General features: G+C 50.7%; 4 protein-coding genes across 4 annotated transcripts; 3 read left to right on the top strand and 1 right to left on the bottom strand.

Moving 5' to 3' along the window:
- Window positions 1–365: 365 nt before the first annotated feature.
- On the bottom strand, window positions 366–2,075 carry ASPSYDRAFT_30488 (uncharacterized protein; the record flags this gene model as incomplete). Its single annotated transcript, XM_040844784.1, has 8 exons — window positions 366–413; window positions 464–497; window positions 614–731; window positions 790–902; window positions 1,064–1,324; window positions 1,353–1,505; window positions 1,568–1,644; window positions 1,947–2,075. The coding sequence occupies 8 exons, from the start codon at window positions 2,073–2,075 to the stop codon at window positions 366–368; spliced, it is 933 nt and encodes a 310-aa protein (XP_040703437.1).
- A 4,182-nt stretch (window positions 2,076–6,257) lies between these two features.
- ASPSYDRAFT_149332 (uncharacterized protein) lies at window positions 6,258–7,412 on the top strand (the record flags this gene model as incomplete). The annotated part of the gene is made up of 1 exon (XM_040841894.1): window positions 6,258–7,412. One exon carries the CDS (start codon window positions 6,258–6,260, stop codon window positions 7,410–7,412), a length of 1,155 nt encoding a protein of 384 aa, XP_040703436.1.
- A 173-nt stretch (window positions 7,413–7,585) lies between these two features.
- On the top strand, window positions 7,586–10,713 carry ASPSYDRAFT_200373 (cytochrome P450; the record flags this gene model as incomplete). The annotated part of the gene is made up of 2 exons (XM_040843778.1): window positions 7,586–9,234; window positions 10,150–10,713. 2 exons carry the CDS (start codon window positions 7,586–7,588, stop codon window positions 10,412–10,414), a joined length of 1,914 nt encoding a protein of 637 aa, XP_040703435.1. The 3' UTR covers window positions 10,415–10,713.
- A 562-nt stretch (window positions 10,714–11,275) lies between these two features.
- ASPSYDRAFT_57190 (flavin-containing monooxygenase) lies at window positions 11,276–13,398 on the top strand (the record flags this gene model as incomplete). The annotated part of the gene is made up of 8 exons (XM_040849333.1): window positions 11,276–11,380; window positions 11,435–11,493; window positions 11,575–11,669; window positions 11,734–12,017; window positions 12,080–12,187; window positions 12,276–12,507; window positions 12,562–12,859; window positions 12,915–13,398. The coding sequence occupies 8 exons, from the start codon at window positions 11,276–11,278 to the stop codon at window positions 13,396–13,398; spliced, it is 1,665 nt and encodes a 554-aa protein (XP_040703434.1).
- Window positions 13,399–13,830: the final 432 nt, after the last annotated feature.

Genomic DNA, 13,830 nt, shown 5'->3' with positions numbered 1-13,830 from the left:
CGAAGTACAACTGGGTTGTCCGAAGTACATCTGGGTCGTCTTGCCGCAAATCATCATGATTGTGTGACTGGAGGTTGAATGCTGCTTCGGGTAGACAAAAGTAAGATGCACTGATTCGCGTTTCGTCCGACAAACCCATTTGCTCTGAAAAGGGCCGGTAGAGAATTGCAAGAACCAGCTCGAAGCGATGTAAGTCGATTGCTAAAGAAGACTAAGCGTGAGAGCTAGGGCTAGTCGCATGACAAGAATCCTTCTGGTTCGGGTAGGCTGCGACAAGGCCCTTCAACCTTGTCAAGAACACCGGTCCGGCGGCCTATCTTGAGCAGGCTCGAGTCACTGTCTAACTTTGCTCCGTGGGTAAGGAGCTACATTCTGTCGACTTGTCGAAGCTCCTTGCCGGAGAGCTCGATGAACTGTTTATATTAGGCCAGCAGCTAATTTAAAATCAGTTACTAAGACTTACATTATTCTTCCCTAGCAAGCGCCCCGGGAATAGCCTGATAAGAGGCTAATCTCGCATAGTTAGATATAATATAGGATTTAGGGTGACACTGGCTGACAACTTCTCTCTCAGCCCTGATACTCAGCTGTGTTTTCTTTGCTGGAAATTTACCTTTCCAGACCGGAGATATTGTCTTTGATATCGCGTTGGGTCAGGGAGTTAATAGTAAGTAGATTAGAGGCATTCTGATCCTTTATGTGAACTCCATGGCGCTTCCACTCCGAAAAGACTATAGGGCCACTAGTCAGCAAGCATCACATAAGTCCGTCATAGTTGCCAGTACTTACCTTGGGCATCCTTCTCGCTATAGCGCTCCAGTTCCTTGTCGTTAGGTATCGTGCGGTGGTAGCACGTCAGGGCGAATTCTACCCACTCGCCTGTGACGAATGCGAAACGAATGCTGGGTCGTCGTCTCGCAAATGCAAATGATGCGTAGTGTATCTTCAAAATAAGGATGTAGTTCAGAGGATCAACCCACCCCGAAGCATGACTTGTTATCCACAACTCATAGCCTCGAGTAGAGTCATCTCATCACGAGGAGAAAGTCGGGCATCACGGTACCAGATTGAAATATTGTCGGAAAGCTTCTTATAATCCTCGACGGTCTTTGGAGGGGGAGCTTCGAAAGGATTCCTTAGTTTGTACTCGTCTCGTAAAGCTCTAAATTCGGCGGCCTTGTCAACTGCTGCTGCTGCAGTAGATGGATGCGGATACGGTCCATCAAGCCGGCCTGGTTGCCAAAGTGGCGGGGGCAGAAGACATTGCTTGCATGGAAGGTGGTGTGGAGAAGGGCAATGTCCAACTGCCATAGCAGTCCGCGCCCTATCCATCCTTCAGCGCCTTCGCATACGCTATCCATAACTGAGGCACGTGGACCTCGGTGGCCCCAATGCTGGTGCCCCCGGGGACCACCTGGCGGAGCACAAGAGACTGAATGATGCCGGCTGTCAGGTAGATATCGGCATTCTCGCGGTGGGTTACACCGGCGTTCGGGTCAGCGAACCTGATACAGAGTCTGTGTGCGTTAGTTGATGGTCTTGATTGTCGGGTTGGGACTGACGGTACCTGATATGAAGAAACGATTCGAAGGCCTCGTCATCTGCTTCTTTTGAAAGCATGGGCAGATATTGTTTAACTCGGTCCTGGAAGCATCATCAAGATTCATCGTTGCGAGTTGCTTATTGATGTGTTTCTGAAGAAGGGCTTTTGTGTACTCATGATCCCATCCAGGTAGGATTTTAACTACAAGAAGCTCGCTCAGGTGGTTATAATCAAGTTTGAAGGTGCCGCTGCGGTGTTTTATATGGCCCAATAATACAGTGAACTATTCCGGGAGACCGGCTAGAACAAGAGGATTTGCTTTTCCGTCCTGCGACTTGGCAGAGCATCGTGCTACTCAAGAGCAAGGCTTAAAAGCTGGCTGGTCCTTGGTACTGTAGCGTACTCGTGGCGTCTGTAGCGTGGGCGGCTGCGGCCATTGTGGTTTGTTTGGATAGATTCTCGGACGCAACGCAGGCTCAGTCGATGGAGTATATTGTCGTGGTCCGGGCGCTTGCGAAGGAGCGACCTCCATTGTTTCCGAGAGAGGAACTTCCAACTTGTAAAATCTGGTCAAATACCTAGGTCCAGGAGCATGTCAGTCGGGTTAAATAAATACAGCGTTGCTAGCTGGCTAGATTGAATTAAGGATTTGAGGGCAGGTCCAGATTCCAGGACTGCCGATACAAGCTGGAAGGTTTAAATATACATCTAACTTATTGTTGTTACCGATGATCAGATCCTTCTTGCGCCAATCCGCGGTGTGGGATCGGGCCCCATAAAACAGTTTGATTGTCAATTGGGTGCTATACCGCGTCCACGATTTGGTCAGCCAGGTATCCAGGAGGGTTAGTAGGCAGAGGATGAGGTTAGGGTGAAACAGGCCATCTCCCGACTTAAGATCGCGCTGCATTATAACAAGAACGGCCCCCAGTATGGCTGTGTCGACAGTGATTGTCCAGCACGTAGGCTGGTTGGACTTGAGGTTCAATTGCACGCTTAAGGTGTGGTTTGAAAAAATGAGGGTAGGACCATGTTCTCAAATTCCAGACCGCGAGCAACACGAGGCCGACGAAATCAGTCATCGAAGGGCTTGATGTAGAGATGCAATGTCATGCTCATTCAAGTACCATTCCACGTCTTCCGGCTGTAGCAGTCTCGGACAGCAGTACCTGGTGATGATACTCCCCTCTGTGTCAAGATCCGTTGAAGACAAGGATACCAGGACTGTGCTCAGAATTAGGTAACGCCGGGAAAGCCAGATTCTAAAGAAGACTAAGTGTTGGCAAAATGGCTGGGATACGTCGGGTACCAGGAGACATATGGGTCTTTCTCTCTGTCGCTTTGCAAGGTTCGCTGTGGTTGTGGGTATACGCTTCTTGCACCGTGTCCTAAGAGCTCGCCAGCATGAAGGCCCTCCCATCCATTCCACGACGGCCCAGGCCCCGTGTATTGCCATGGTCTGGTGTTGACCATCCGTGATGTCCACCATGTTCCTCGTGGTACCTCCGGGAAAAGTGTCAAAGTGCCAAATACGGCTTCGAAATGCACATGCACCGTTGCCGAAAATTGCTAGGGGCATATGCTGCAGGGAAAATACAACGGTGGCACAACGTTTCGAATATTTCTGTGCGTGAACAGGGTGTGCTCTGCCTTGACCATGGTGTGCTCTGCCTTGACCATGGTGCTGGCGAGATCGTTAATTAAAGGGCTGTCATCGGTGGCCTGGCTGATGAACGAGCGAGTAGATTGCAGGCAAGCGTCGGGCAGCGGGACCAAGCAGTAAAGTCTTCGGGACCCCGCGACCACTTTCTGCCAGCGAAGTGATGATTGTAGCCGTTTTAACTTGTGGAGTTGAATCAGACGGCATCGCATTACTTTCCACTGGAGGGTTGTGCTCAGACAAAGTATCGTGGTATCTTTTTCGTCGTGCGTTTTGAACGCAGGGTGGGATGAATTGCTGCATTGTAAATGATAAAGGGCCCAAAAGTCATCAGGTCTGCGTATGCCAGGACCGACATGTTTGTCATGGGCCTCTTGAAACAAAGCTTATCAAAGTTGTTGCAACATCTCAGTAGTGTCGGCTAAGATTGTACCGGGCATCATATTCATCGTAGTACTTCCAGGTAGGACGATGTCTTGCTTTCAGATGGTTATCGGGGTGGGTTTTCCAGAATGCAATGACGCAGGCAATGCTAACGAGGGAATGATATAGGGTCCAGACAGCAGACAATCAGGTCTGCGTAGGCCAGGACCGACGTAAGTCCGTCATGGGTTTTACTCAGAAAGATCAGTCTGCTGGAGAAATTCGACATTGGAAATGTCACGGCTGGTTAAGAGGCAGAGGTACCTCGGGGCGAAAGCAGGCAGCTTGGCCTACTTGCAGAGATGCTTCCTGCCAACTTGCTGATCTAACGACCCTCTCGGGGGTCCCGGAACATACGTCAGTGGAAAGGTGGGATCGTGGACAGTTGACAGTGGCGATTCGATGAACAGAGCAGCGTGTTTCGGTTGATCTTGTCATGGCGGCGTTCGTGTGTATGCAATTATGAGCCACGTTGTTGGATATTGGTAGAATGTTGGTAGACGCAGGCGAAGAGTAGCAACAGCCACAAATCTTCCATCAAGGGATTGACAGCATGCGAAGATGCAATTTCGCCGTAGTTCCTCAGAATAGCACAGTCGTAGTTGTTGATGAAGATAGCCAGTCAGTGAACCTAGTCAATGTCAGGCTCCCGGAGTACGCCGTCTATCTGGTCGTGTGCAGTGCGAATGAAAATGCGAAGTAATTGCAGACAGTCAGGTAGAAGCTCGATAATAGCAGGATTATCAGGTGCGAAAATGGCGAGCTGTGCCTCTACCACGACCACGACCACGACGCCTGCGACATCGACAGGCAAAATCTGCCCACGCCATTGGTGTTTTGAATAGGTTGACCCCCGGGATGCGATCGAAAGATTCGAAGATTCGGGAGCATAAGAAGGAGAAGAACCAAGTTGAGAACCCCATCCGCGCAACGCGAGATGATTCCCCAAGTCCGAATTCTCAAAGTCGTCCAACTCGCGATAGTCAGATGCGTCGAGCAAACGAATGATTTCCTCGGGCTAACATCGCACGGAAGTTCGGAAACTGGGGATGCGTCTGAATGACCCCGGCCAAGACCGTTGATGAAACTTGGAATCAATTGTCGTCGCATTGGAGGACGGACGTGTTGTTGGGGGTGATAGTGGACCAAGGAAACACAATCTCGTTATCAGTGTAGTTCTCCTCTGAGCTCCGCAGCGGAATCCCGAGTCATAGACAAGTGTTATTGAATCTGTTGATGCATCGGACGCTTTCATAGTGTAGAAGCGGACATCGTTTACAGTCTCAGTTGGTTGTCGAATTCCGAAAAGAGACAGTAGCTTGTGCTGAATCAAGCATCCACTGTCTCAAAGACAGGATGTTGACCAAGTTGTACTGGAAAAAAAATAATCGAGAGATGGGCGGGGATCAGACACCAACCCAGGACCGATGATTTCATCGCGCTGAATTGCATATTCAAGACGGAAGACCTCGCTCACTGTCAGGATGATTGACTTCTGACAGTATTTGCAATATTTGCAAGCGAGGAGGGATGAGCAGGCAGAGGCATCGAGGCTTGCCTGCCGTCCCTGGAGAATCATCGATAGGGGGGAACACAAAGGGGTATTTATGCTTTTTGGGATGAGGGATTCTCTGCTGGCTTTACGTGAAGGTTGGCTGTGCTTTCAGGTTGTAACTTGTATGGGGAATGTGCTTTGTGATGGTGTCTTTCATAATGCGCAGGCTGATGAAACACTGGAGTGAAACAATTGCGTCTAGCCATAGTCTGGATTGAAACATGATGTAGAGATGACAAGGCTAAGGAAATATTTGTAGGAATAGACCCCGGTGAAGATTTCGAGTGAAGGAGATATTCCTCAAGGGGGTAAATAGGTACTGTATATAGCAAGCTCTAGACTGTATGACTCTAGACTGTATGACGCAGCTGCTGATATTAATCTAGAAATAACCCTGTCAATCAAGGCTAAATTAATAACCCTCTTCATTAACTTGATAAAAAACCTTTTTGGCAAGGCAGTGTGTCAGAATCTAGACTGGCATTATGAATATGTTATTGCTGTACAAGATTGCTCGCAACCATGAAGAAAACATTCTTTCTTCAGATGAATACTATGTTAACCAAGATGTAAATATTTATTTCACTTTAATATGGAAGAAGTCACTGCTCCAACACTGTCACACTTGATGATTTCCGCATCAATTACCTCATATGGGACAGAAGCTGCTGTGAGTGTATCTCACCCGGTGGACAGGACAGTTGACTAAGATATTAATTTTCTCTGAAGATTATGAATCATGGCAAGAAGTTATGAATTACAGCAACGACTTCTACCCGGCACTGCAGTTAGGGCTCATTGCCGAACGAGCCGGACATACCCCGGATTCCTCTTGTGGGGGTCAGTCCGCCACATCCTGGGGTGGGGGTGCTAGTATACTCTTCGCATGCAGGGATTATCGGCTATAACATTTGGACCTGAAATAAAAGATGTGATTTTCAGGTCATTATCAACCACGCGAACGGCAGTCCTCAACAAGCAAACGCCGAATCTCACATACCCAGTACCAAACTCCAACACCAACGCCAACACCATTAACCGGATACAAAGACTGAACACCAAAAAACAAGAAAAGAATGTCCTTCCTCCAGGCTGCCCCCGAGCCCACAACCCCACTCGGCCGCCTCCGCGTGCTCTCCACCACAGCCGGCGTGCGCGTCTCCCCTCTCCAACTCGGCGGCATGTCCATCGGCAACGCCTGGTCCAGCTTCATGGGCAGCATGGACAAAGCGCAAGCATTCTCACTCCTAGACGCCTTCGTCGCCGCAGGCGGAAACTTCATCGACACATCCAATAACTACCAAGACGAGCAATCGGAGCGATGGATCGGGGAATGGATGGCGGCGCGCGGGAACCGGGATAACATCGTGCTCGCGACGAAATACTCCACTGCGTATCGCGACTACGAGGTTGGTGATGGGAAGAGGACGTATGTGAATTACTCGGGGAACTCGCGGCGGGCGCTGCATATGTCCCTGCGGGATTCGTTGGCGAAGTTGCAGACGGATTGGGTGGATATCTTGTATGTGCATTGGTGGGACCAGGTTACCTCTGTTGAGGAGGTGATGGATAGTTTGCATGTTCTTGTGCAGCATGGGAAGGTGTTGTACCTGGGGATATCGAATGCGCCGGCGTGGGTTGTTGCGGCGGCGAATTGCTATGCGCGCGCGAGTGGCAAGACGCCGTTTAGTATCTACCAGGGACGGTGGAATGTGTTGAGGCGGGACCTGGAGAGGGAGATCTTGCCGATGGCGAGGCATTTTGGGATGGCGATTGCGCCGTGGGATTCAATTGGGGGAGGGAAGTTTCAGTCGAAGCGGCAGTTGGAGGCGAGGCAGAAGGCGGGGGAGAGTCTGCGGGCTATTGGGCCTGCGGTGCAGAGTGAAGATGAAGTGAGGATGAGCGAGGCGCTGGAGAAGGTTGCTGCTGAGCATGGGGTTGAGTCGGTGACGACGATTGCACTGGCGTATGTCATGGCGAAGGCGCCGTATGTCTTTCCGGTGGTTGGGGGGAGGAAGATCGAGCACCTCCAGGACAATATCAGGGCATTGGATATCCAGCTCACACAGGCGCAGATTGACTTCCTGGAGAGTGTCAAACCGCTGAATGCAGGCTATCCAACTGACTATATTGGCCCGGATCCAAAGGTCACTGGCAGGGCTGGAGGAGTTCTGGCGACGACCGGCCCGATGGCATTTGTCCAGTATCCAAATGCAATAGGCAAACTGTAGTATACTAGTTTGAAGACTGATAGTACAAATCCGATAGTATTGAATGCCCCCACATCTGCCCCATCGACCACCACATGGACATACACTTGATATATCAAAACCCCGCAGACAGCCATACATCAATCTAAGCATCTCAAGCATCAATCTTGAGGATTGCATAACTGCCATACAACATGGATCTACCACTATGGACTATAGCATGCAGCTTCGCAGTCCTCATCCCCCTCAGCATCCTCGTCCACGATGTCCTCCTCTGGAAACGCCTCCCCCCAGGCCCCCGTCCCCTCCCTCTCATCGGCAACAAGCACGAAATCCCCTCGCACCACCCCTGGATCAAATTCCAAGAATGGTCGCGGAAATACGGCCCAATCTACACCGTCTGGCTGGGCCGCCGTCCAACGATCGTCATATCCGACGCCGTAATCGCCTCAGAACTCCTTGAAAAACGCTCCGCAAAGTACAGCACGCGGCCCAGATTCGTCACCATGGGCGAGATATACTGGGACATGGCGAGCATTCTGGTCCAGCCGTATGGCAAAGAGTGGCTTGTTCGTCGGAAACTGCTGCATTCTGCACTGACGCCACGGGCGCTTGAGAATTACAAGGGGCTGCAGGAGGCGGAGTCTGCGCGTCTTTGCTATCAGTTGCTATCGAATGCAAAGGACTTTGAGGCGCTGTTTGATCGGCTGACCGCGTCGATTGTCTTTGCGATATCGTACGGCCACCGCGTTGATGATATGCGCTCGCCTGTTGTGCGGCAGCGTCTTGAGTTCATGCAGTATGTGTCTGGTTTGAATGTCCCAGGCGCGTACCTGGTAGAATCATTCCCAGCACTGAAATATCTACCAGACTGGATCGCGCCGTGGAAAGCAGAGATCAAACGCCGTGGCCGGATTGAAGCAGAGGCGAATATGAAGCTCGTCCGCGTAGTCGAGGACGATATCGAGTCCGCTGGAAAATCCCACAACGCGGCACCGGTCTTCAACAGCTTGACCAAGCAGTTACTCGAGAACAGGAAGTTAGACCCTGGGGCATTCCCACTCAGCGAACGCAACTTCAGCTTCATACCGGCGTCTCTATTCGGTGCTGGCTCCGACACTACAGCGTCCACCTTGTGCTCTGCTATGCTAGCCGTCGTGACAACCCCGGGTATTCTGGAAACAGCACAAGCAGAGCTCGACTCGGTAATTGGACCCGACAGGTTGCCCATGTTCAGCGACATTCGCAGTCTCCCATACCTGCGCGCGCTATGCAAAGAAGTCCTCCGCTGGCGCCCCGTCGCTGTCCTCGGAGGAACACCGCACGCCTCGTCTGAAGATGACCATTACCGCGGGTTCTATATCCCCAAGGGCACCGTCATCCTGGGGAATTCCTGGGCCATCAACCTGAATCCGGAATACTATCCAGACCCAGACAGGTTCAACCCGCTGCGTTTTTTGGACGTGGATTCGGACTCTCTACCTTACCTGGAGCACCACAATAAATCATCTAATGCCACTGCCAATGCCAGTGGTCTCGCCCATCCGAACAAATCAGGCCATAGCTCGTTTGGCTGGGGCCGTCGGATCTGTCCCGGTGCGGAGCTGGCGAGCAATACGCTGCTGATCACGCTGAGCCGGTTGCTGTGGGGGTTTGATATCCGGCCTGTTCCGGGGATTGTGTATGATACGTTGGATTATACGAATGGGTTTAATATCAGACCGCGCGGCTTGCGAGTTGGTATTGAGATTCGGTCTCAGCGGCATCGGGACGTGGTGGCGAGGGAGTATGAGGCTGCAATGGGGTTTTTGGAAACTCTTACCCCGTTTACTGAGTCGATGTTGTAACTGCAGACGTCAAGTGTTGGATATGCGAATATTCATTTATGGCGACTTTGATACAACTACAACGTAAATATCGGTGGGAAGTATTGTATTGAACTAGATAAATAATGCAAAACATCATTCAAAGCCCCCTTTACCACGAAATATCGCGCGCAAGAGCCCCCATGTAGTCGGCAGCGTTGAGTCCCAACTGTGGGGCATCATGTGTGCACAATCAATAACCATAGGCAGCGAGGTATATTCTGCCAAAGACATGCTGTAGGAGTGTAGCCTGAGTGCATGCGAAAAGAAAAATACTGTCATACCCGCTTGGACTTAATGACTTGCCCGATTGCTAAGCAATATATGAAAATCTTCCTACGATCAAGGTTAGAATAGGTATAATCCGTTTCCATACTTGTAAATTCATTGTTCTTCAATCAGAGATTAACAACCGTCTTGATGACCAATTTAGCCTCGCCATCTCGTGTCTTACTGGCCGTATCATAGGCCGATGGGATAGAATCAAGTCCGGAAAACCGGTGCGTGATGAGCTTTGTCAGATCAGGCCGGAGAGCACCAGACCTCATACCTTGCATGATCTCAATTGCCCGAGGATAGCAATTTGCATAGCGCCACACTGAAACCACGTTGATCTCGCGGCCCGTGAGCTCCGCGACTGGCCATGTTTGGAGGGGGGTTCCCATTCCCACAAGCACAATGTTCCCGCCGTTTGTAGTTGCCTAGGATGGAATGAGTTTTCTGGTCCAGACAGGAAAGACAGGAGTATTGATGCGGGAGCTCACATAGATTGATGCTTGCACGCAACTTTCGACTCCGGTACACTCAAAAACGCAGTCAAACCGGCCAACCTCTTCACCTCCTGGCCATTTCAACTTCCCGATCTCCTGGGCTAGATGCTTCGCATGGGAAAGACAGCTTTCGATGGTCTCCCCTTTCTTCGGGACGACCAAAAACCCTACATCTGCAAAGCCATGCTCCAGGGCAAAGGCAACCCGACCTTCGTCAACGTCAGTTATCACGACAAGGCACTTGTGTTCAATTTTTGCAACAGCAGCACACAATAGCCCGACTGCCCCGGCTCCAAAGACTAAGCATCTTGCTCCTTCTTTCATATCGGCTCTGTTGATAGAATGGATGCTGACGGATAAGGGCTCCAGCAAGGCACCGTCGTCATAGGACAGTGCGTCGGGCAACCTATGCATCATTCTTCGTCAGACCTCCTCTTCCTAAACCAACATGGGACTCTTAAACGAACATGGGACCCCCAAACCAACACCGGACTTACCTGTGGCACCACTCTGCCGGGTGGTCGACGTATTCTTGGAGTGTTCCTTGGAAATGGGGGAATGATGCACCACTGCTCCGGAAGCGCAAGTTGGCGCAAATATTGTATCGCCCAGTTTGACATCTCTCGCATTCCAAACAGGCAACACCGCTTTCGATAGCCACCGAATCACCAACTTTGACCTTCCCAGTATCCAGGGCGTTGGAACCTACTTCCACCACCTCCCCAGCTGCCTCGTGTCCACCACACAAGGGCTCTTTGACCTGGATTGATCCATTCTTACCGAACTTGAAGTAATGAATGTCCGATCCACACAGAGTAGTCGACCGAACGCGGATCCTCACATCAGATGGGCTGAGGGAGGGCATTTGGCGCTGTTCGAGGCGTAGCTGCTGCGGGCCATGCAGGTATTGGCCCTTGCTAAGACTGGGAGAGTTAACCATCTTGTTTTCCGAATTGACCCTGAGTAATCAAGTCTGTCATACCTATGCCGTCTCGGACGGGGATTCTAACACGTCCACATATACTATGGCCGTGAAATGATTTCCGGCCTCCGGGAAAGTTCCGCCAGCTATAGGGTAGTTGACAAGAGTTCGAAGGCCCAAATTCCGGATGCACATAGCGTCGGAATCAGTCTCCCGTGAGCAAGCTGGGTCGTTGAAGACAAAAGGGCAGCATACTCCGTAATCAACTACTGTAATTCTTGTGTCTCTACTATTATTATCTACTGCACCATCGTCTGTTGCGGGAACATGGCGTCGTCTTACTCCCCAACCGCCATCATCATTGGCGCTGGTCCTGGTGGTATCTCAATGGCCTACCGGTTGAAGCACGAATTGGGCTTTCATGATTTCCTGGTAATATCTACCGCTTCCTGACAGGCCTTGTAGCGGGCTGTTGACCTGTTACAGATATATGAGAAGCTGGACGGCGTGGGTGGCACTTGGCGATCAAACACCTACCCTGGCTGGTGAGATTTCGACGGCAGCCTTTTTATTTTTATTTTTTTTTTTTTTTCTGAACTTCAGGATTCACTGACAATTCGTCGCAGTGGCTGTGACCTTCCGTCGCATCTTTACTCTTTCAGCTTCAATCTCAACGCCAATTGGTCCAAGGAATTGTGTGAACAGCCTGAGATCTTGCAGTGTAAGTCAAAAACTATCAACCCCGTGTCATCGAATATCGTTGACTTACAAAACCTCGCACATAGACATCGAAGACACAGTGGACAAATTTGATCTACGGCAACATGTTATCACCTCCGTAGAGTGCCTAGGTGGTGCCTGGAGCGGGGACGACGGGGAGTGGACTGTGCAGTTCCGTGACCTGCAAACCGGGCTGGAATTCAAACGCCATGCGACTGTTTTCGTTTCTGCAGTTGGCGCCATCTCGTTTCCCCGGGATGTGAGGTTCAAGGGGATGGAGCAGTTCAAGGGGGACAAGTTTCATACTGCGCGCTGGGACCACTCAGTCGATTACACTGGCAAGCGAGTGGTAGGCCGTTGCATCCTATCTCGCACTATTCTGACCAGGCTCATCTGTTAACTTTGATTAAGGCGGTCATTGGAAATGGCTGCAGCGCCGCCCAGGTCGTCCCTGCGGTCGCCGAGAAGGCAGCGTTCGTGCAGCAATACGCCCGCAGTGCACAATGGTATCACGCTCGGGTAAATTGACCCTGCTGGCTTTGTTTTTTATTTTTATTTTTATTTTGTTTCTTGCAGGATATTCAGGCTAACTCGCTTTGACCAAAAGCCAAACAGGTCATTTTCCCGGCTTGAGAAATGGTCGTTCAGATGGTTGCCTCTCTGGCAGCGATGGCTTCGTCTGCGGATCTTCCTCCAAGCGGAGCAGGAGTCCTATACCTACTTCTCTTCGGAGGCCGGTGTCAAAGCAAGACTCGCGGCGGAGGACGAGTCCCGAGAATACATTCTCTCTCGTACTCCTCAGCAATACAAGAAGGCCGTGGTGCCCGATTTCCCCCTTGGTATGGATTCAGCTTGCTGTATTGGGAACATCAAACTTACATATCTTTGCACAGGTTGCAAGAGGCGCATTTTTGACCCCGGGTATCTTGACTCACTTCATCAGGCCAATGTGAAGCTTCGCAACGAGGGAATCCAAGAATTCACCGAAACCGGAATCATCGGGTCTTCCGGTGTTGAGGACAAATTTGACATAATTGTCCTTGCGACCGGTTTCCAGGTCTCGCAGTTTCTGGCTCCAATGGAGATCTATGGTCGACATGGCATCTCCCTGAACAAACAGTGGGATGAGTCGCGAGGCGCCCAGGCCTACTACGGTACATTCGTGCATAACTTCCCCAATCTAGGTATCATGTAGGTGTACCGGCCACAGTATTATCTGCATTTTAGTTTAACAAGATTTCTATAGATTCGGCCCTAACAGCTTCCCCGCGAACAACTCTGCTCTATTCGCTTGCGAAACTCAGGTTTGTTTCGCCATCAAGGCTCTCTTCGAACCGATCCTCGACCGTCGAACGCGGGTGGTGGAGGTGAAGCAATCAGCCGAGGAAAGACATACAATCTCCCTGCAGGAGAAGCTCAAGGGTACTGTTTTCGCTGGAGATTGCTCAAACTGGTATATCAACCAGTATGGCCGCAATGCCGCTTCATGGCCGGCAAAGGCTGCCCTATTTTGGCTGGAGACTTACTTGCCCAACTGGAATGCGTTTATCTGGGATAACAACGGCTCGATTTATTGGCCCCTTTTTCGATTTGCCAGATGGCTGAAAATGGGCTCGTGCTTGTTGTACTCCAGGGCGGCCATTGTGGCGATGGCTGCCGTGGTGCTGTCGCAAGGCGGGCCGGGAGTTTTTGAGAACCTGCTCGAGCGTATTCGAGCTCTGTGGACCTAATTCTTGTACGCTAGACTGTTGAATGCAATTTCCTAATGTACTCCAGGAAGGATGGTCGATCGTGCATTTGTCCGGCATTTGAATCCCGAGAGACCAACTCCGAGGCCTGTAAGCTTGAGACAGTTACTCGGTATGACTGAAGCGAAGGTCAATGTCGTAGCTATATGCTTTGGCCTGTCATTTTCTCCGCTGTTTGTACACCGGCACCCCTAGAGTTCAGACGAGCAGGTGCAAAGTCTTTGTATGGTGCACTTATTTCAGAGCGCTGATAAAATGAATTACATACCTGGGTTGGACACCGAGCACGTTAGAAGCGGATAACAGGAGATATATCTCAGGTGATATTCTATATTTTTCCCTTGAAACCCTAGCTCTGATTCCACGTCGTAGCTTCGTGTCTTCATGGAGACGGCGAGCAAACGTACGTTATAG

The sequence above is a fragment of the Aspergillus sydowii genome (assembly GCF_001890705.1).
Source record: "Aspergillus sydowii CBS 593.65 unplaced genomic scaffold ASPSYscaffold_4, whole genome shotgun sequence".
In the NCBI taxonomy this organism is placed as follows: Eukaryota; Fungi; Ascomycota; class Eurotiomycetes; order Eurotiales; family Aspergillaceae; genus Aspergillus; species Aspergillus sydowii.
The sequence above is the reverse complement of the archived record's forward strand: the minus strand, read 5'-3'. Positions and strand labels throughout refer to the sequence as shown.